We start from the raw sequence: 21,630 nt of genomic DNA, 5'->3' as shown, positions 1-21,630 counted from the left end.
AATTTCACAACAACTACCTAATACACACAAGTGTAAATGAATGATTAAGAATATGTACATATAAATATATGGATGAGCGATGGCCGAACGGCAAGATGCAGTAGATGGTAATGTAGGGTATGTAAACATTTTATTAAGTGGCATTGTTTAAAGTGACTAGTGATACATTTATTACATCCTATTTTTTATTATTGAAGTGGCTAGAGATTTGAGTCAGTATGTTGGCAGCAGCCACTCAATGTTAGTGGTGGCTATTTAACAGTCTGATGGCCTTGAGACAGAGAGATGAGTCAGTATGTTGGCAGCAGCCACTCAATGTTAGTGGTGGCTGTTTAACAGTCTGATGGCCTTGAGATAGAAGCTGTTTTTCAGTCTCTCAGTCCCAGCTTTGATGCACCTGTACTGACATCGCCTTCTGGATGATAGCGGGGTGAACAGGCAGTAGCTCGGGTGGTTGTTGTCCTTGATGATCTTTTTGGCCTTCCTGTGACATCGGGTGCTGTAGGTGTCCTGGAGCGCAGGTAGTTTGGCCCCGGTGATGCGTTGTGCAGACCTCACTCCCCTCTGAAGAGACTTATGGTTGTGGGCGGAGCAGTTGCCGTACCAGGCATACAGCCCGACAGGATGCTCTAGATTGTGCATCTGTAAAAGCCAAATTTCTTAAGAAGCGCTGTTGCGCCTTCTTCACCACGCTGTCTGTGTGGATGGAACATTTCAGTTTGTCCGTGATGTGTATGCCGAGGAACTTAACTTTTCACCTTCTCCACTACTGTCCTGTGGATAGGGGGTTTCCTGAAGTCCACGATCATCTCCTTTGTTTTGTTGACGTTGAGTGTGAGGTTGTTTTCCTGACACCACACTCCAAGGGCCCTGACCACCTCCTTGTAGGCCGTCTCGTCGTTGTTGGTAATCAAGCCTAATACTAGTGTCGTCTGCAAACTTGATGATTGAGTTGGAGGCGTGCATGGCCACGCAGTAATGGGTGAACAGGGAGTACAGGAGAGGGCTGAGAACGCACCCTTGTGTTGAGGATCAGTGGGGTGGAGATGTTGTTTCCTACCCTCACCACCTGGGGGCGTCCCGTCAAAGTCCAGGACCCAGTTGCACAGGGCGGGATCGAGACCCAGGGTCTCAAGCTTAATGATGAGTTTGGAGGGTGCTAAGGTGGTAAATGCTGAGCTGTAGTCGATTTAAGAGCATTCTTACATAGGTATTCCTCTTGTCCACATAGGTTAGTTGACATCGGTAAAGTTTGAAATGTCATATTTGCTTTTTTCACAAAGCAAAGACATTTAGGGAACAGGGATCAAATGCAACAACATGCCTGTGCAAAATGTCCAACTGACATCGGTTTGGCCGGTTGTGAGAAAATAGAAAGCTGTGAAAATGACCCAACCTATAAATGACCTTGACTAACCTGTACCCCCGCACATTGACTTGGCACCGGTTCCTCCCGTATATAGACTCTTTATTGTGTTACTTTTGATGTATTTAAAAAAAAAACTTTAACCAACTTCGCAGCTCAAGAAATAGAGTTAAGGGCTTGTAAAGTAAGCATTTCACACATGTGACAAATACTATTTTATTTGAACATGCTTCTGTTAAGATTTCAATGTGGATTGTGTGTGTTTCTCTCCTTCTCAGGAGACCCACATCCATCTGTCCGAGAGAGGGCCTCTGCACCATACCCAGAGTATATCTATCAGCACACACACCCGAGGTGACGAAGCTGTCACACACACTCTGGTCACACACACACCCCAGGACACACAGCGCTGGATGGAGGCCTTCTGGCAGCACTTCTATGACATGAGTGAGTCATACTGATACATTTAGTAACATTTGATTGGATTTGATTAAGTTTGATTAAATTCTATTTGGTTATTATTTGATTAAATTGAAATACTTATCGATTTGCTGTATACTAGTGGACACAATCCCTGGTCCTGCATACTCACAGGCTGTGCAGGTTTTTGTTTTGACCCATTACACGCTACTAGCCCACCCTTCTTTAATCCGACAGGGACAGATAGAAGTGACATTTCCAGATAAATGATGAACATTACTGTTGAATTGTAATGTTAGGTTTTATCATTCTTGTCTTCATAAGGGGGTCATTATATTATATACACATATACATACACAGTTGAAGTCAGAAGTTTACATACACTTAGGTTGGAGTCATTAAAACTCGTTTTTCAACCACTACACAAATTTATTGTTAACAAACTATAGTTTTAGCAAGTCGGTTAGGACATCTACTTTGTGCATGACACAAGTAATTTTTCCAACAATTGTTTACAGACCGATTATTTCACTTATAATTCACTCAATTACAATTCCAGTGGGTCAGATGTTTACATACACTAAATTGACTGTGCCTTTAAACAGCTTGGAAAATTCCAGAAAATGATGTCATGGCTTTAGAAGCTACTGATAGGCTAATTGACATCATTTGAGTCAATTGGAGGTGTACATGTGGATTTATTTCAAGGCCTACCTTCAAACTCAGTGACTTTGCTTGACATCATGGGAAAATCAAAAGACCCCAGAAAAAAATATTGTAGACCTCCACAAGTCTGGTTCATCCTTGGGAGCAATTTACAAATGCCTGAAGGTACCACATTCATCTGTACAAACAATAGTACGCAAGTATAAACACCATGGGACCATGCAGCCGTCACACTGCTCAGGAAGGAGATGTGTTCTGTTTCCTAGAGGTGAATGTACTTTGGTGCCCGAAAAGTGCAAATCAATCACAGAACAACGGCAAAGGACCTTGTGAAGATGCTGTAGGAAACAGGTACAAAAGTATCTATCTACAGTAAAACGAGTCCTATACCAACATAACCTGAAAGGCCACTCCGTAAGGAAGACGCCACTGCTCCAAAACCGCCATAAAAATAGCCAGACTACGGTTTGCAACTGCACATGGGGACAAAGTTCGTACTTTTTGGAGAAATGTCCTCTGGTCTGATGAAACAAAATTAGAACTGTTTGGCCATAATGACCATCGTTATATTTGCAGGAAAAAGGGGGAGGCTTGCAAGCCAAAGAACACCATCCCAACCATGAAGCACAGGGGTGACAGCATCATGTTGTGTGGGTGCTTTGCTGCAGGAGGGAGTGGTGCACTTCACAAAATAGATAGCATCATGAGGGAGGAAAATTATGTGGATATATTAAAGCAATATCTCAAGACATCAGTCAGGAAGTTAAAGCTTGGTTGCAAAATGGGTCTTCCAAATGGACAATGACCCCAAGCGTACTTCCAAAGTTGTGGCAAAATGGTGGTGGTGATCCTAACTGACCTAAGTGGTGATCCTAACTGACCTAAGAGGGAATTTTTACTGGGATTAAATGTCAGGAATTGTGGAAAAACCGAGTTTAAATGTATTTGGCTAAGGTACTGGCGTGGGAATCTGTGGGAGGCCATTATTCCTCATGGAGAAGAACATTCAACGATTCGCTTATCAATCAAGCCATTGGAACCAATTAGGATCAATTTGAAAATCCATCTAGCAACACTTTGATTGGCAGCTCTAATTTGTTACTCATCTCACCACAGTTATGCACCAGTTGCAGGGAGAGACTGATCCGTTTGTAAGCCGACAGTGAAACTAAGCTCATGTCTGGCTCTACCCAATTCCTTTGTCTCTATAATACCTGCTTTATCTTGTCAGTCTGTGAGGAGACGGAGATGAGACCTGTTTGCTTTAATCTCCTGCTACACACACACACACCTCCTGCTGTGCCAAACCCACCACTGGTGTGCGTGGCCAAGAGTGTTATTTTCATGTCATCTGACCATAGCACTGGTTTGAATCCAAGTGGCCAAGCACACCAGTGGTAGGTTTGGCGAAAGAAGCATGTACATACCGAAGTGAACCCTGTACCTACTGTAAAATATGGTGGTGGATCTTTGATGTTATTGGGCTATTTTGCTTGCACACGGCACCAGGACATTTTTTGCCAACAACCTGGTTGCCTCTGCCAGGAGGCTGAACCTTTGCCACAAGTAGATCTTCCAGCAAAACAATAAGCCCAAGCAGACATCAAAATCCACAAAGAAATGATTACTTGACCACAAAATCAACATATTGCAATGACCATCTCAGTCTTGAACCCCATTTAAAACCTGTGGTTTGAATTGAAGAGGGCCGTCCCAAAAGTGCAGACAAAGGATATTAAGAATCTGTAAGGATTTTGTATGGAGGAAGGATCTAAGATCACTCCGAATGTGTTTCCCAATCTCATTAAACATTTTAGAAAAAGGCTCCGTGCCATTACCCTTGCAACGGGAGGGTGGAAAACAGGGGTGGCAATATTCTTTTTAACCTTAATTCATTTTCTTGAAAATATACGAATTGCTAAGCAATCTCTTTCTCCGAGCAATCATTTTATTATATCATATATTTTTAACAATCAATTGAGCATAACATGTCAGTTTTTACTGTACACCGAGCGATTCATTCCCAATGATTTCCCTCCACCTCAAGCAACAGAATTCTCAGGATCCCACTCCTTGTAGTACACAAAATCCAGTTACTCACTCACATATTTAACACGATATACAATCCCAGACACTGCACCAAGCTTTTCTTTTCTTTCACTTCCTCCGATTCTAGAAGAATGTCTGTGTGGACGACACTGTGAGAATAGAAAACCTGTCGTTGTGATTTGTCCCTTTTGTGAACTGTGTATTTGTAACGATTGAAAAATGCTATTGTTGAGCCTCAGTCAAATTTATAAAGATGAGGCACCAAACACAACACACACACTGTTCTGCTGAGAGGGTGAGGTTGGGTAATTAACCTAAATTCCATGCCTATCCTACACACAATTTTCTAAAATTGTGGCCAGATGGCCTGTAGCCGTCTGCAGGTTGATGTTTATTTTCACGAGTCTTGCCCTGGAGGCAGAACTGAGCGGTGTCAGCTGCAAAGTCAAAATTGTCTATCTAAAAAAATATATATGAAAACAAAAATGTAGCTTTTGGGTCTTCCGTTAGGGTTAAGCATGAAGGTTAGCAGTGGAGTTAGGTTTAAATTCAGATTTGATTACTTTGGGTCTGTGCCAGCTAGTAACCACTCTGCAGTGCTGCCTCCAGGGCAAGACTCATGACAATAAATGCCAACATGCTAGCCATGTCTGTAAGTCCTAGTATACAGTACACACCTATGCCTAGTAAACACACCTTTAGGTATTTTATCAGAGAATACAGTATTAGGGCCCATCGATTAAATACAGGTTGAAATGTTTGAGTCCACCTTGGTTATAAATCCGAAAATGACATTACCTAGCTTGTCACTTCTGTAAGTGCTTTTACCGTGTATTGAATTTATGTTCCCTTGTATGTACTTACGGTGTATTTCATTTTAGGATGGTCTGTCATGGATAGCAATGTTGAATATGTGTTGCTTAACTTGCTTTGTAAGTGTTTGGATGTTTCATGCACAATAAGGTTGTTTATTGTGCAGTAAGATTGTGGAAAATCCAATCCAATTTTATTTGTCACATACTTCGTAAACGGGTGTAGACTAACAGTGAAATGCTTACGGGCACATCCCAAAAATGCAGACATATAAAAAAAGAGTCAGTATAATTGAAAAATAATAACTAGCAAAAAATACACAATGAGTAATGATAACGTGGCTATATACAAGGGGTGCTAGTACCGAGTGGATGTGCAGAGCTACAAGGTATTTGAGGTTGACATTGTATGTACGTACTGTAGGCTGTGATAAAGTGAATAGGCAATAGGATAGATAATTAACAGTAGCAGCAGCAGCGTATGTGATGAGTCAAAAGAGTTATTGCAAAAAGGGTCAATCCAGGTAGTCCGGGTAGGTATTTAACTAACTATTTAGCAGTTTTAGGGCTTTGGGATACAAGCTGTTCAGGGTCCTGATGGTTACAGACCTGTTGCATCGGTCTTTGACAATTTTTAGGGCCTTCCTCTGACACTGCCTAGTATGATGTACAGGGCCGTACGAACTACCCTCTGTAGCGCCTTGCAGTCGGGTGGCAAGCAGTTGCCATACCAAGCGGTGATGCAGCAAGTCAAGATGCTCTAAATGGTGTAGCTATAGAACCTTTTGAGTATCTGAGGCCCCATGCCAAATCTTTTCAGACTCCTGAGGGGGTAGAGGCGTTATTCCTTCTTCACAACTGTGTTGGTATGTGTGAACCCTAACAATTCCTTACTGATTTGGACACCTAGGAACTTAACTCTCGACCTGCTCCACTGCAGCCCTGTCGATGTGTGTGGGTGCGTGCTCTGCCCTCCGTTCCTGTAGTCCACGATCAGCGCCTTTGTCTTGCTGATGTTGATGGAAATGTTGTTCTCCTGGCACACTGCCAGGTCACTGACCTCCTCCCTATAGGCTGTTTCATTGTTGTCTGTGATCCGTTGTCTGTCTTTGACCAACATACCATCAAGCACAAGTTTCCTTTTAGATGGTCGCTTATGGGCTTCACATATTTTGGCATAATGGTGGATGGTAACCTGAAGAACCTCTATAAACTCAATCTGGCCAGCTTGTTGCAAAAGGTGGAGGGTGACCTTGGACATGCCTCTCACTCTACTGGGTAGAATAAAGGTAATTAAAATTAATGTCCTGCCCAGATTTCTATATTTGTTTCAATCTCTCCCTATCCCTGTTTCCGCAGCATTTTTTTCCTCTCTCGACAAGCTTCCAGACGGTTTATCTGGCACGGCAAAACCCCTAGAGTTGGCCTGGATAAACTGACCCTTGATTATGGTCAAAGGGGCTTAAACCTCCCCAATTTTAGGATGTACTACTGGGCTGTACTGTCTGGGTTTCTGGCTCAGAGGTTTGACAACGGTCCCTCTCCCTCATGGTTGAACATTGAAAAGATTGAGGTAAATGATGACACTGGGGCAGAATTGTTTTACAAATGGGATAGAAAATCGATAAAAACCATCACAGACAACCCTTTAATCATACATTCTGTCCTGGCATGGTGCAAACTGCATGAGCTGTTCGGACGAGGGGGATTCCTTTCCCCTAAAACCCCTTTATGGAACAATAGATTGATCCCTATGTTTTTCCTGAATAGTAACTTTAGACCATGGTCTGATAAGGGGATCACTCTTCTGGAACCTTGTTACGTGGAGGGAGTTCTTATGGCTTTTGATCAGCTGAAACAGAAATACCACTTGCCTAACAGGGACTTCGTTAGCTACCTACAACGACAACTTTATTAGGGTGAAACAAGGGACATGGAACCTACCTAAGATGTCACCTATTGAACATCTCTGCCACGCAGACCAACCACTGTTCAAGACAATTTCCCGTGTTTAAGATGCTCTTATGTCAGGACTAACACTGCCTGGGCTAGATAAACCCTGACTTAGATGGGGGAAAAGATCTGGGTATTGATCTTGATGAGGATCTATGGAGTGACCTATACAGGGATGGTGTTACATCCACATTGAACTCCAGATACAGACTGATCCAGTTTAATTTCCTCCATCAGCTCTATATCACCCCATCTAGACTGCACAAGTTCAACCCTGATATCTCCTCCCTATGTTTTAAATGTGTCTCAGATGAAGGGACATTCCTCCATTCCACTTGGCAGTGTTCAAAACTACACCGTTTCTGGCAGTGGGTATGTGATACCATATCCTCAATTCATGGGGTTGCATTCCCTTTCGATCCGGAGGTCTGTCTACTGGATAACTATACTAACTAACAATCTTAGGCAAAGCCATACTATAAAGCTAACAGAAATAATGCTAGTGATTGCCAAGAAATGTATTGCCTTGAAATGGAAATCGGATTCCCCCCTGCCAGTTGCAATGTGGCTATCGGAAGTTAATAGTAAGTAAGTTAAAATACTCAAGCAGTAAGTTAAAATCACTTAATGCTTGAGGAATAAGTTAGACATTTTACAGAATTTGGCAACCATTTATTGACTATATGGAGAATCTCATCTCACATTTATTGAATCTCTATATAACCCTTACTGTATATAATGTTTAACACGTAATGTACAATATGTAGCTTACGGCAGGTAAGGGAAAGATGAACGGAGCAAAGTACAGAGAGATCCTTGATGAAAACATGCTCCAGAGCGCTCAGGACCTCGGACTGGGATGAAGGTTCACCTTCCAACACGACAACAACCCTATGCAGCGATGCTCCCCATCCAACCTGACAGAGCTTGAGAGGATCTGCAGACGAGAATGGGAGAAATTCCCCAAGTATAGGTGTGCCAAGCTTGAAGCGTCATACCCAAGAAGACTCGAGGCAGTAATTGGAGTAAATGGAGTCATTGAAACTTGTTTTTCAACCACTCCACAAATTTCTTGTTAACAAACTATAGTTTTGGCAAGTCGGTTAGGACATCTACTTTGTGCATGACAAGTCATTTTTCCAACAATTGTTTATAGACAGTGAATTATAAGTGAAATAATCTATCTCAATTCCAGTGGGTCAGAAGTTTACTACATACACTAAGTTGACTGTGCCTTTAGTCAGTTTGGAAAAGTCCAGAAAATAATGTAATGGCTTTAGAAGCTTCTGGTAGGCTAACTGTGGATTCTGAAGGTGTAACTGTGGATGTATTTCAAGGCTTACCTTCAAACTCAGTGCCCTTTTTGCTTGACATCATGGGAAAATCAAAAGAAATCAGCCAAGACCTCAGAAAAAAATATTGTAGACCTCCACAAGTCTGGCTCATCCTTGGGAGCAATTTCCAAACGCCTGAAGGTACCACGTTCATCTGTACAAACAATAGTACGCAAGTATAAACACCATGGGACCACGCAGCCGTCATACCGCTCAGGAAGGAGAGGCGTTCTGTCTCCTAGAGATGAATGTACTTTGGTGCGAAAGTTTAAATCAATCCCAGAACAACATCAAAGGACCTTGTGAAGATGCTGGAGGAAACGGGTACAAAAGTATCAATATCCACATTTTAAAATGAATCCTATATCGACATAACCTGAAAGGCCGCTCAGCAAGGAAGAAGCCACAGCTCCAAACCGTCATAAAAAAGCCAGACTACGGTTTGCAACTGCACATGGGGACAAAGATCGTACTTTTTGGAGAAATGTCCTCTGGTCTGATGGAACAAAAATAGAACAGTTTGGCCATAATGACCATCGATATGTTTGAGGGAAAAAGGGGGAGGCTTGCAAGCCAAAGAACACCATCCCAAACGTGAAGCACAGGGGTGGCAGCATCATGTTGTGTGGGTGCTTTGTTGCAGTAGGGACTGGTGCACTTCACAAAATAGATGGCATCGTGAGGGGAAATTATGTGTATATATTGAAGCAACATCTCAAGACATCAGGAAGTTAAAGCTTGTTTGCATATGGGTCTTCCAAATGGACTATGACCCCAAACATACTTCCTAAGTTGTGGCAAAATGGCTTAAGGACAACAAAGTCAAGGTATTGCCATGTGGAAGGAAATTTGCAACACAAACAAACATGGAGAGACACAGAGCACGGAGACACAGAGTTCGTACCTAAAAGAGGGGCTACTTCGGTCGCATGGACGTGGTTTGGATATGAAAAGTTTGACGCGGACCAGAAAATCGTCCTCTGCAAAATATGACGCAGGCCGGTCCCGACCAACGGGCTCAAACACCAATAACCTCTTTTACCACTTACGCAAGAATCATGTGAAACAGTACGTAGAGAGTCTACGGATGAGACCCAAAAAATACAGTTGAGTGCTCAAAACAAACTCAGACTTGCAAGAGGCTTTTGCCCGCGCCACACCATATGGCAAAGAATCACGAAGATGGAAGAAGATAACAGCTTCCGTTACAACTTACATCTGCAAAGACAGACCCAATTTACACGGCTGAGAAACTGGGGTTTCGTGAGTTGGTGCTAACACTTGACCCTAGGTACCATATGCAAATTAATGTGACACGTATTAATGCCAAAATAACATGCAAAACAGGCGAGCCCCCAAAAATAAATATTTATTTATTTTGTTTGCAACTATAGTTGAAGTGTTTTCTATTTCCCTTTTTAGATTTTCGATTTTGTTACATGCTTATTTTAAAATTTGCACAGAGGTTCAAAATAAAAGGAGAAATAATCAAATATGAGTAAGTACCTTTTATTTGTTGAGTTTAATTCAAAATGTAAACTATTTATTCATTGAATTTACAGAAAATGTGCTGTATCGTGATATGTATCGTTATCGGGATATGAAATTACCTAAATCGAGATATGAGATTTTGGCCATATCGCCCAGCCCTGTGCGGCAGGTAGCCTAGTGGTTAGAGCGTTGGACTAGTAACCGAAAGGTTACAAGATCATATTCCCAAGCTGACAAGGTAAAAATCTGTCATTCTGCCCCTGAACAAGGCAGTTAACCCACCGTTCCTAGGCTGTTATTTCTTGAAAATAATCTCCTGCCTTGGTATAGGCTGTGAAATTAAATAGGAAATTATGTTGTGCTTCTATCACACAGCAACACCATGCTGTGGCCTTGTATTGTTGTCAAATATTTAAAATAGTCTACCGGTCTATTTAATTTTGAGCATGCTTGAATAAGGCATGGATGAATGGTAATATTTGTTGTCAGGCTATAGTAGCATAAATACTTAAATATAGTCATGTCATGTTCTACACGCCCAGTTATGCGATCTCTTACAAACAGCGAATGTATCTTTTTTTAACATGCTGAGAGAGGCCTGACTTCTGGAATACAGGCAATGCATGCACAAGGCCATGCCGAAGCATATTAATTAGAAAAACCTGGCTGGAGAATGTGGCTTGATTTGGCATTATACTGAAATTAAATAATCTTGCCATACTACTCACGCTTTTCTACCTTCTTGGACAAAGGGATGGATTGTGTGGGGTAAAAGAACAAGTAAAGAGCACACAAATGAACTATATTTAAATTGACGTGGGTTACGGTTACATTTCAATAAATCTATTTTTTACAAAGACATGTCGACTTTTCACTCTACAGGTCAGTGGAAACAGTGTTGTAATGACCTGATGAAGATTGAGGTACCCTCTCCTAGGAAATCCCATTTGGTCACAGCGAAGCAGGGGTCGCTTTACCACGAAATAGGTAACTATTCAATAACACACACCACCATCACATAGGTCTATACGCTCACCTACACTTACACAGTTTGAATGATTCTAATATTAGTTTGCAGACCTGCTAGAATTCTCTCTAAATTATTAGACACATTGGATGCTTTCGCAACTGTCGGGAAATAAGATTGCTCTCAAAGGATTATATTGTTGTCATTAATACTTGATGATCAATACAATATTGATTGTAAGCGCAGCAGTGCGACCTCTTAGTATATAGATATTTTGCGACTCATCTAAACTAACTTTCCCCACACGCTCTAAACAAGTGAAAATACCGTTGATCACCATTACCACAAATTTCGTGCTTTAAGATAAAGCGTGGGATAAAATAATAATAAAAACAGGTGAAAGGCTCCATATGCCTCCTCTCTCTACCCTTTTAAGGAAGATGGACTGAACGAAACCTGCTCTGACAGACACACACACACACACACACAGACAGCATACATAGAATCACAATGGTGGCATTATCGCCAACACCTGTTATGTATACCACAATGACTCAGATGGATCTATCTAGGCACTATTCAGGAATTTGAGAGCGAGACGGAAATAGAGATTGACGGAGAGAGAGAAGAAAAAAAACGAGGAGAGGAACCAGATGTGAAAGATGATGGGTAGAGAAGAATGCAGGAAAGAGGAGTTATTTCAAGGAAATGGTCGAGGGGAAAATGGATCAGAATTTCTTTGTTCCTTCCGCATGCCTGAGTCGAACCAGAAGAAAGTGATAATATGTTTGGGGCTATTTTACTCCTTCTCTCCTTTCTTTCACAATAATCAATTTATCATATTGCCCTTTTTTTATACGACTCTACTATAACCCATCACACACTCATCATCCCCTTCCTCCTCCTCCTTCATTCCTCTCCTCCTTTTCCCCACGTGAGAGTGTGGTAATCCAGGATAACTCTGTGTCTGCTGAAGTGTGGGCCTGATCTCCTCTTACTGTAACCACAGGTAGAGTACCACCAACTGTAACAGCCCCACAAACACACACACACACACACACACACAGACAGAGGAAACCGCCACTTCAACTTCACAGTGTAAATGATGTCCCTGGAACAATACACAATTTTCACCTGCTATGCCAACCAGTCTTGGCATGGCAACCACAGACTTCCTAGAATCAAACCACAAAGGACTAATGGGGTGATTATAGTTGGGACTTGTGCCCATGTGGAATATGTAAGGTAAAGAGAACCTGCCAAAGTCAAGCCTCATTAGAACACTCCATTGACACTCGCAAATCATATTGATATGATCATAAATGTTTCTTCAACTGTCTGATCTGTCAGCATAGCAGATTGACACTAATCTCTAGAATATTACTACCGCTTTGTGAGACAGCTAATGCACTGGGCAGGTTCATAGTTCAGTTTGAGTTCTACTGTAGGCTTGTGTTCTTCCCTGCTAGTCCTGGAGAGCTTTTATTTCAGCCCAGCGGTAATACCCCTGATTCAGCTAATCAAACTATTGGTGATCAGTTGATCAGCTGAATCAGTTAGTGTAGAACATTGGCCCGTAAACTGGCGTACACTTTTGACCCGCATTGAACCAGGTCAGGTCAGTAGCAGCTGTGGTTTCCTACAGTCATCTGACAGGAGCCATAACAAATAGCTCTACGGTCAACAAACCCCAGACACACTGTCCCTGGGAGACGATGTACAACATCAAATGTCAACTGTTCTGTTGGCAGAGTGTTTGACTGACTCAGTCATGGTCAACACTAATTAAGCCAGGGTATAATCCAAGTCAATGTGCCAAACTCTCCAAATATCTCACTGATGAATAGCTGATGGATGTTTATAGAGAAAAGCCAGGGTTGGGTCAAAATGGTTACCAAGTAGAGGTCGACCGATTTAATCGGAATGGCCGATTTAATTTGGGCCGATTTCAAGGTTTCATAACAATAGTATTTTTGGACACCGATTTGGCAGATTTTTTTTTTTCAATTTACACCTTTATTTAATCTTTATTTAACTAGGCAAGTCAGTTAAGAACACATTCTTATTTTCAATGACTGCCTAGGAACGGTGGGTTAACTTCCTCGTTCAGGGGCAGATTTTCACCTTGTCAGCTAGGGGGATTCAATCTTGCAACCTTACAGTTAACTAGTCCAACGCTCAAACCACCTGCCTCTCATTGCACTCCACGAGGAGCCTGCCTGTTATGCGAATGCAGTAAGCCAAGGTAAGTTGCTAGCTAGCATTAAACGTATCTTATAAAAAACAATCAATCAATCATAATCACTAGTTAACTACACATGGTTGATGATATTACTAGTTTATCTAGCGTGTCCTGCGTTGCATATAATCGATGTGGTTGCTCCAATGTGTACCTAACCATGAACATTAATGCCTTTCCTAAAATCAATACACAGAAGTATATATTTTTAAACCTACTTATTTAGCTAAAAGAAATCCAGGTTAGCAGGCAATATTAACCAGGTGAAATTGTGCCACTTCTCTTGCGTTCATTGCACGCAGAGTTAGTGTATATGCAACAGTTTGGGCCGCATAATTTGCCAGAATTTTACGTAATTATGACATAACATTGAAGGTTATGCAATGTAACAGGAATATTTAGACTAATGGATTAGATAAAATACGGAACGGTTACGTATTTCACTGAAATAATAAATGTATTGTTTTCGAGATGATAGTTTCCGGATTCGACCATATTAATGACCTAAGGCTTGTATTTATGTGTGTTATGTTATAATTAAGTCTATGATTTGATAGAGCAGTCTGACTGAGCGATGGTAGGCAGCAGCTGGCTCGTAAGCATTCATTCAAACAGCACTTTCGTGCGTTTTGCCAGCAGCTGTTTGTTGTGTGTCAAGCATTGCGCTGTTTATGACTTCAAGCCTATCAACTCCTGAGATTAGGCTCGTGTAACCGATGTGAAATGGCTAGCTAGTGCGCTAATAGCGTTTCAAACATCACTCATTCTGAGACTTGGAGTAGTTATTCCCCTTGCTCTGCATGGGTAAAACGCTGCTTCGAGGGTGGCTGTTGTCGTTGTGTTCCTGGTTCGAGCCCAGGGAGAATCGAGGAGAGGGGCGGAAGCTATATTGTTACACTGCCAATACTAAAGTGCCTATAAGAACATCCAATAGTCAAATGTTAATGAAATACAAATGGTATAGAGAGAAATAGTCCTATAATTCCTATAATAACTACAACCTAAAACTTCTTACCTGGGGAATATTGAAGACTCATGTTAAAAGGAACCACCAGCTTTCATATTTTCTCATGTTCTGAGCAAGGAACTTAAACTTTAGCTTTCTTACATGGCACATATTGCACTTTTACTTTCTTCTCCAGCACTTTGTTTTTGCAGTATTTAAACCAAATTGAACATGTTTCATTATTTATTTGAGGCTTTATTGATTTTATTTATGTATTATATTATGTTAAAATAAGTGTTCATTCAGTATTGTTGTAATTCTCATTATTACAAATACATTTTTAAAAATCTGCCGATTTAATCGGTATTGGCTTTTTTGGTCCTCCAATAATCGGTATCGGCATTGAAAAATCATAATCGGTCAACCTCTATTACCAAGTCTTAATTATGTCATAGTTCATAGCGTCTGTTGCATTGGCGTGTTGTACAGGAGTTGATGTAGTGCATACGAGTCCATTGTTGTACCTGACAATAGATGGCTGTGTGTCGGCTGTGCGTTCTTTATATTGCATCATGGAGTTCAATAGTGTCATATGGTGCCTTTATTGTTATGATGGATTAAAGTTAACATATACAAATATTGGATTCAATACACTTTTTAATTCCTTAATCTTGATCGAATCACATTAACTATAGTTCTGAGCTTTGTTTTACTTGTCTGTCATCTGATTACTTGTCCCACACAATACCCCTGAGATGTGCCATCTACTCTGCCTATCTGGCAGATTGCTTGGCATGTTGGCTGTTTCTCAACATCAGTAATCACTGTAACTGGGGGAGTCAAAAGAATGCTGCTGGTCTGAAATCTTACACAACTACTCCACTGTGTGTGGTAGCAGTTGTGTTGCGCAACGTTCCCATGAAGCCGTTTGGCGAGGTATGCGTTGGGCAGAGTGGGGAGTTGGGTGAGGGCGTGTTTGTGGGTGTATGGAGTGTTTTTGGAGTTGGGGGATTTTTGAGATTGTGATATTCTCAGCCGGATTTAGAGCTCTCAACATGAAGAAATACTAAATAATTTTGTGGAATTGAAACACCACCACTCTTTGAAGTTGAATTTTTAACGAGTCAGCAGACATTCAAATTCTTTCTTGATCACTCAGAGGAGGTTATATGAAATGGGAGCTAAATTTGTACCATCACTAAATATGATAATATTTATTTAACAGTTATAAGACAGGTGACATCTAGTAGAAAGCTGTTTACCATTTGATTGTTACTATATTTAGAAAGAATTTCAGTCATTTCAAGCCCTATTGCCCCGCTTTCGTTGAATAGGGGGAAAAATCATATACAGTGCCTTCAGAAAGTATTCACACCCCTTGACTTTTTCCACATTTTGTTGTGTTACAGCCTGAATTTAAAATGTATCAAATGTAGATGTTTTTGTCACTGGCCCACACACAAAACCCCATAATGTCAAAGTGGAATTATGTTTTTAGATTTTAATTGACAAATTAATTAAAACTGAAATGCTGAAATGCCTTCAGTCAATAAGTATTCAACCCCTTTGTTATGGCAAGCCTAAATAAGTTCAGGAGTAAAAATGTGCTTGCCAACTCAAATAATAAGTTGCATGGACTTGCTCTGCGTTCAATAATAGTCTTTAACATTATTTTTTAATGACTACCTCATCTCTGCCCCCAAACATACAATTATCTGTAAGGTCCCTCAGGCGAGCACTACATTTCAGAAACAGATTCTACCACAAAGACAAGGGAGGTTTTCCAATGTCTCACAAAGAAGGGCACCTATTGGTAGATGGGTAAAACATTTTAAAAAGCATACATTAAATATCCCTTTTGAGTATGGTGAAGTTATTAATTACACTTTGGATAGGGTATTAAAAAACACAGACTCTACAAAGATACAGGCATCCTTCCAAGCTCAGTTGCCGGAGAGGAAGGAAACCGCTCAGGGATTTCACTTCACAATGAAGCCAATGGTGACTTTAAAACAGTTTGAGTTTAGTGGCTGTGATAGGAGAAAACTTAAGATGGATCAACAACATTGCAATTACTCCACAATAAAAGCGTAATTGACAGAGTGAAAAGAAGGAAGCCTGTACAGGATAAAACATATTCCAAACGTGCATCCTGCTTGCAACAAGGAACTAAAGTAATACTGCAAAAAATGTGGCAAATCTTTTTGTCCTGAATACAAAGTTTTGTGTTTGGGGCAAATCCAATAAAACACATTACTGGGTACCGCTCTCTATATTTTCAAACATAGTGGTGGCTGCATCGTGTTATGGGTAGATAAAAGATTTTTTTTTTTAAATGAATAGAGCTAAGCACAGGAAACATAACATCTGCTTTCTACCAGACACTGGGAGATGAATTCAACTTTCAGCAGGACAATAACTTAAAACGCAATGCTAAATCTACACTAGAGTTGCTTACCAAAATGACATTGAATGTTCCTGAATGGCCGAGTTACAGTTTTCACTTAAATCTACTTGAACATCTCTGGAAAGACATAAAAAGGGTTTTCTAGCAATGATCAACAACCAATTTGACAGAGCTTGAAGCATTTTGAAAATAATAATGTGCAAATGTTGCACAATCCAAGACTTACCCAGAAAGACTCACAGCTGTAATCGCTGCCAAAGGTGCTTCTACAAAGTATTGACTCAGGGGTGTGAATACTTATGGAAATGAGATATTTCTGTATAAAAAAATGTATTACATTTGGGTGAGAAAAAAATCTATTTTATCCATTTTGAATTCAGGCTGTAACACAACAAAATGTGGAACACGTCAAGGGGTAGGAATAGTTTCTGAAGGGACTGTATGTTTAATAAAATATCTATATGTTTTCATAGTACAAATATTATGTATTTGAGCTTGTGTCCTCAAAAGTGAAGTACACCTCAGCAATGTATAACTATTTTTACCAGAAAGGGGAGTTCCAAAACTTTCTAGAACTATGCAGCTTTACTAGTCTACTTTATCAAAAATCTCAATTTTGAAGTAACGTTCAAGAGTTTAACGTCAGACATAGATGTTTAGCCTTCTGTTTGTTATTTTTTCTTACATGTAATTGAATATTGGCGTGCAGCCACCCTCAGAGCTGCACCTGCTACTGTGATAAAGCATGAACCTGTACTCTCCATAGGGCTGGCGTTATGGGTGGGACTTGGAGGTAATGGCCCGTCCTACCATACCTCCTGCCTGTCCAAATAAAATATTTTATTTGGCCAAGATGCGCACCGACAGAAAGACGGATCAATCTCTGATAAAGCATCTGAGTGAACAAAACAGTGCCCATGTATCTGATTCTGTATGGCCCAAAAAAGTATGGCAATGTGCACACACAGGCGGACCTGTGAAAATAAATTGTCACCCCTATCGACGTCAAATGCCCGTGCAACTGATTTGTTCTGGCACCAGCCCTGACTCACTGTGAAGACCCTTCACAGGTCCCCCTTGGCACGTGCAGCTAGATGAATCAGTTGGCCAGCCAATAGTTCTTCTCGATGGTATAACTGTACTGTTACACATTAAATGGAGTAGAATAATAGGATTTTGAACATTTTGTTGGTATAACGGATGTCTTTCTCTTTGTCTCTCTCTCTCTATCTATATATATCAATTCCTGTGGTACCGGCATAGTTGAAGGACCCTCCATGATTGCCAGGTTGTCCCAGTCAAGGGGACCAACATCAGGCAACTGCATCATCCAAGACAGGATCCAACTCTTACCAAACTCCAGCACCCCCCCACCACCCAATTGTACTCCTGCTCTTGGGAGTGACGTGCAGTGACACCCACCTCTCCCATGACACAGTGTCTCTGTACTGTACCTATCCCTGTCCTGTAATAGCACGAAACAGCCACAAGAGCTAGCCACTCCTCTCCAGGAACACATACAGGAACGCCACAAATTGGGGGCTGCAATCACACACTTTTGCTAATTGTAGCATTCCACACTCTTGAGTTATTCTGGTAATGAAGCTTTGACCTTTTCTAGTCCAGACTCAATGTTTTATAGGACATTTGGCTCTTCTCTTTACTTGTCCAAACCCAATCGGCTTTTAAATGCCGTTAATTGATTTTAAAGGTTCAAAATATGTTGGTATGATTTTGGTACTTAGTCTTACTTTTTTTTTGCCTTCTCTCTTCCTATTTAAATTAGTTTTGTTTCGGACACAAAAATTCAGGACAAGATAATCAATATGATTGCAAAGCGGCGCATGTAACTCAAACTTGAGGATGGCAATAAAAACCTTTATTTGTATGTCTTCCGGTCATGATTGTTGTCATGAACTGTCATCTCCTTCAGTGGCATGTCAACGCTGTCATTGATGGCTACCCAAATTGTTGTCAATATTCACTGTTCTGCAGTTCATGTATGAACTAATTAAGGACCAGTGCAGTCAAAACGTGACTTTCATGTGCTTTATATATACAGTACCAGTCGAAAGTTTGTGCAAAGCTGTCATCAAGGCAAAGGGTGACTACTTTGAAGAATCTCAAATATAAAATATATTGAAATGTTTTACACTTTTTTTGGTTACTACATGATTCCATATGTGCTATTTCATTGGTTTTGATGTCTCTTATTCTACAATGTAGAAAATAATACAAATAAAAACCCTGGAATGAGTAAGTGTGTCCAAACTTGACTGGTACTGTAATTCATAACTGTGAGGTTGGACTAATACTGTGGAATTGTGAAAATGATAATGCCATTTTAGTGTAAGAGCTGTCTGAAAAGACTGAAATTTCAACCTGTTTTGGTGGGATGGAGTTTTGGCCTGCCTGGTAACGTTAATAGAATAATAAGAAAGAGTTCCAAACCTCTCTGCCAATAACGGCAAATATTCAATTTTCTCCTACTCACTCAGAACACTCCCAGACAGTCCTGCCAAAATTCTTGCCGGAGAAAATAAATGTGTTTATTTTTGACCATTTGAATTGAAAACAATCACTAATGTATTTCATTATTACCAGGAAATTATTTGATACTGAGGATAAAAAAAAGCTGCATTGGATCATTAAAGTATTTACTGTGCTAGACCTAGGGATATTCTTTGCTATATACAGTGCAATCGGAAAGTATTCAGACCCCTTCACTTTTTCCGTACAGCTCAGAGACATGATTGTGTCGAGGCACAGATCTGGGGGGTTGGTACCAAAACATGTCTGCCGCATTGAAGGTCCCCAAGAACACATTGCCCTGTATCATTCTTAATTGTAAGAAGTTTGGAGCCACCAAGAGACTTCCTAGAGCTGGCCGTCCGGCCAAATTGAAAAGGGTTTTGGTCAAGGAGGTGACCAAGAACCCGATGGTCACTCTGACAGAGCCTTCCAGGTGGGGGAGCCTTCCAGAAGGACAACCATCTCTGCAGTGCTCCACCAATCAGGCCTTTATAGTAGTGTGGCCAGATAGAAGCCACTCCTCAGTAAAAGGCACGAGACAGCTTGCTTGGAGTTTGCCAAAAGGCACCTAAAGGACTCTGAACATGAGAAACAAGATTGAACTCTTTGGCCTGAATGCCAAGTGTCACGTCTGGAGGAAACCAGGCACCACTCATCACCTGGCCAATTTAAAAATATATATTTTACCTTTATTTTACTAGGCAAGTCAGTTAAGAACAAATTCTTATTTTCAATGACGGCCTAGGAACAGTGGGTTAACTGCCTGTTCAGGGGCAGAACGACAGATTTGTACCTTGTCAGCTCGGGGATTTGAACTTGCAACCTTCCGGTTATACCATCACTACGGTGAAACATGGTAATGGCAGCATTGTGTTGTGGGGATGTTTTTTCAGGATCAAGGGAAAGATGAATGGAGCAAAGTACACAGATCCTTGATGAAAACCTGCTCAGGACCTCAGACTGGGACTAAGATTCCATTTCCAACAGGACAATGACCCTAAGCACACAGCCAAGACAATGCAAGAGTGGCTTTGGGACAAGTCTTTGAATGTCCTTGAGTGGTCCGGCCAGAGCCCGGACTTTAACCCAATCGAACATCTCTGGAGACACACTCCCAATGCAACCTGACAGCTTGAGAGGATCTGCAGAGAAGAATGGGAGAAACTCTCCAAATACAGGTGTGCCAAGCTTGTAATGTCATACCCAAGAAGAATTGAGGCTGTAATTGCTGCCAAAGGTGCTTCAACAAAGTACTGAGTAAAGGGTCTGAATATATGCAAACATTATTTTTTTAAACTGTTTTTGCTTTGTCATTATGGGGTATTGTGTGTCGATGTATTATTTATTTATTTTTGTCCATTTTAGAAGAAGGCTGTAACATAACAAAATGTGGAACAATTGAAGGGGTCTGAGTACTTTTCGAAAGCACTGTACCTGTTGTTAGTGGTATCATAGTGGTTCCGAAATTAAACAAATACATTTTGAGATTTGCTTTACATATTTGAACTTTGTGTTCGAATTAAACAATCAAGGCCTTTAAACACTTGTTGGACAATACATCAAAATCCCTTTTATCGAATCTTACAGAGTTGACATAATTCCAGTTAAGTGCATTTTAATGTAAAGCTTTTTTTTGATTAACTTGTTGCTCCTTTACATGATGTGGTAGCTGATACTTTGGTCAATAAAAATATCAAATAAAATGCAAATATTTCACATTTTTTTAATATTATGGGGAAATGTGTTTTTTGTCCCGGCTTTCAAGAATGTCTATAGTCTAACATTGTGTGTATGTCAGTTGTTTGGGAGTGTGTTCATATGATTGGCATAAGTGTTCTAGGAGGCAGGTTAACCAGTCATTCCTGCTAAAATGGTAAAGTCCTGGGGGGGGTTATTTAAAATACTCTTTGAATTGTTAAGGTTTCAGATGTTTTCTTAAGCTGGGTGGGGACTCTACTGTCCTAGCTTCAGGGGGAAGCTGGTTCCACCATTGGGGTGCTAAGGCAGCGAAGAGCTTGGACTGGGCTGAGCAGGTGCCAAGAAACCAGAGGTGACAGAACAGAATGCTCGGCTTGGGGTGTAGTGTGTGAGCAAAGCCAGAATGTAGGGAGGGGCAGTTCCTCTTGCTGCTCCGTAGGCAAGTACCATGGTCTTGCAGTGGATGCGAGCTTCGACTGGAAGCCAGTGGAGTGGGCGGAGGAGCTGGGTGACATGGGCTGGAATTTTCACAATGTTTGGTATCTGAAACTGGTGTACCTTAATATGACCGCATGATTAATATGGATAGACATGGGATCGACTATAAATCGGTCTGTCTTCTTGCAGTCAGAGGACTGTGTGTAGATCTGTGATGCTGTTTGGTGGTATTACTCAGTAAGACTTACTGGCAATGATGATGTTATGTGCCTAGACCTTCCTTCCAGTAATAAGGCTACTCACTTGTTTGTG

At 40.9% G+C, this 21,630-nt stretch overlaps 1 protein-coding gene across 10 annotated transcripts in view; it reads left to right on the top strand.

The window, feature by feature from the left end:
• LOC109874095 (rhotekin) overlaps window positions 1–20,909 on the top strand; it is a 41,828-nt gene extending 20,919 nt beyond the window's left edge. For 2 of the 10 annotated variants that reach the window (XR_004206100.1, XR_004206098.1), the window contains exons 10-11: window positions 10,974–11,078; window positions 17,914–18,023. Coding sequence is in view for 5 of the 10 variants with exons in the window: in XM_020465864.2 (XP_020321453.1) it covers window positions 1,645–1,813; window positions 10,974–11,078; window positions 17,914–18,065 (426 nt within the window). In the remaining 5 variants the exon portion in view is untranslated. Of the gene's footprint in view, window positions 1–1,644; window positions 1,815–10,973; window positions 11,084–11,997; window positions 12,068–17,913 lie in introns of those variants that run through there. The other 8 variants (XR_004206101.1, XR_004206099.1, XR_002252668.2 and 5 more) reach the window with 7 other exon arrangements.
• Window positions 20,910–21,630: the final 721 nt, after the last annotated feature.

This window comes from Oncorhynchus kisutch, linkage group LG29 (assembly GCF_002021735.2).
Source record: "Oncorhynchus kisutch isolate 150728-3 linkage group LG29, Okis_V2, whole genome shotgun sequence".
Taxonomy (NCBI): Eukaryota; Metazoa; Chordata; class Actinopteri; order Salmoniformes; family Salmonidae; genus Oncorhynchus; species Oncorhynchus kisutch.
This window is presented reverse-complemented; position numbering and strand designations above follow the sequence as displayed.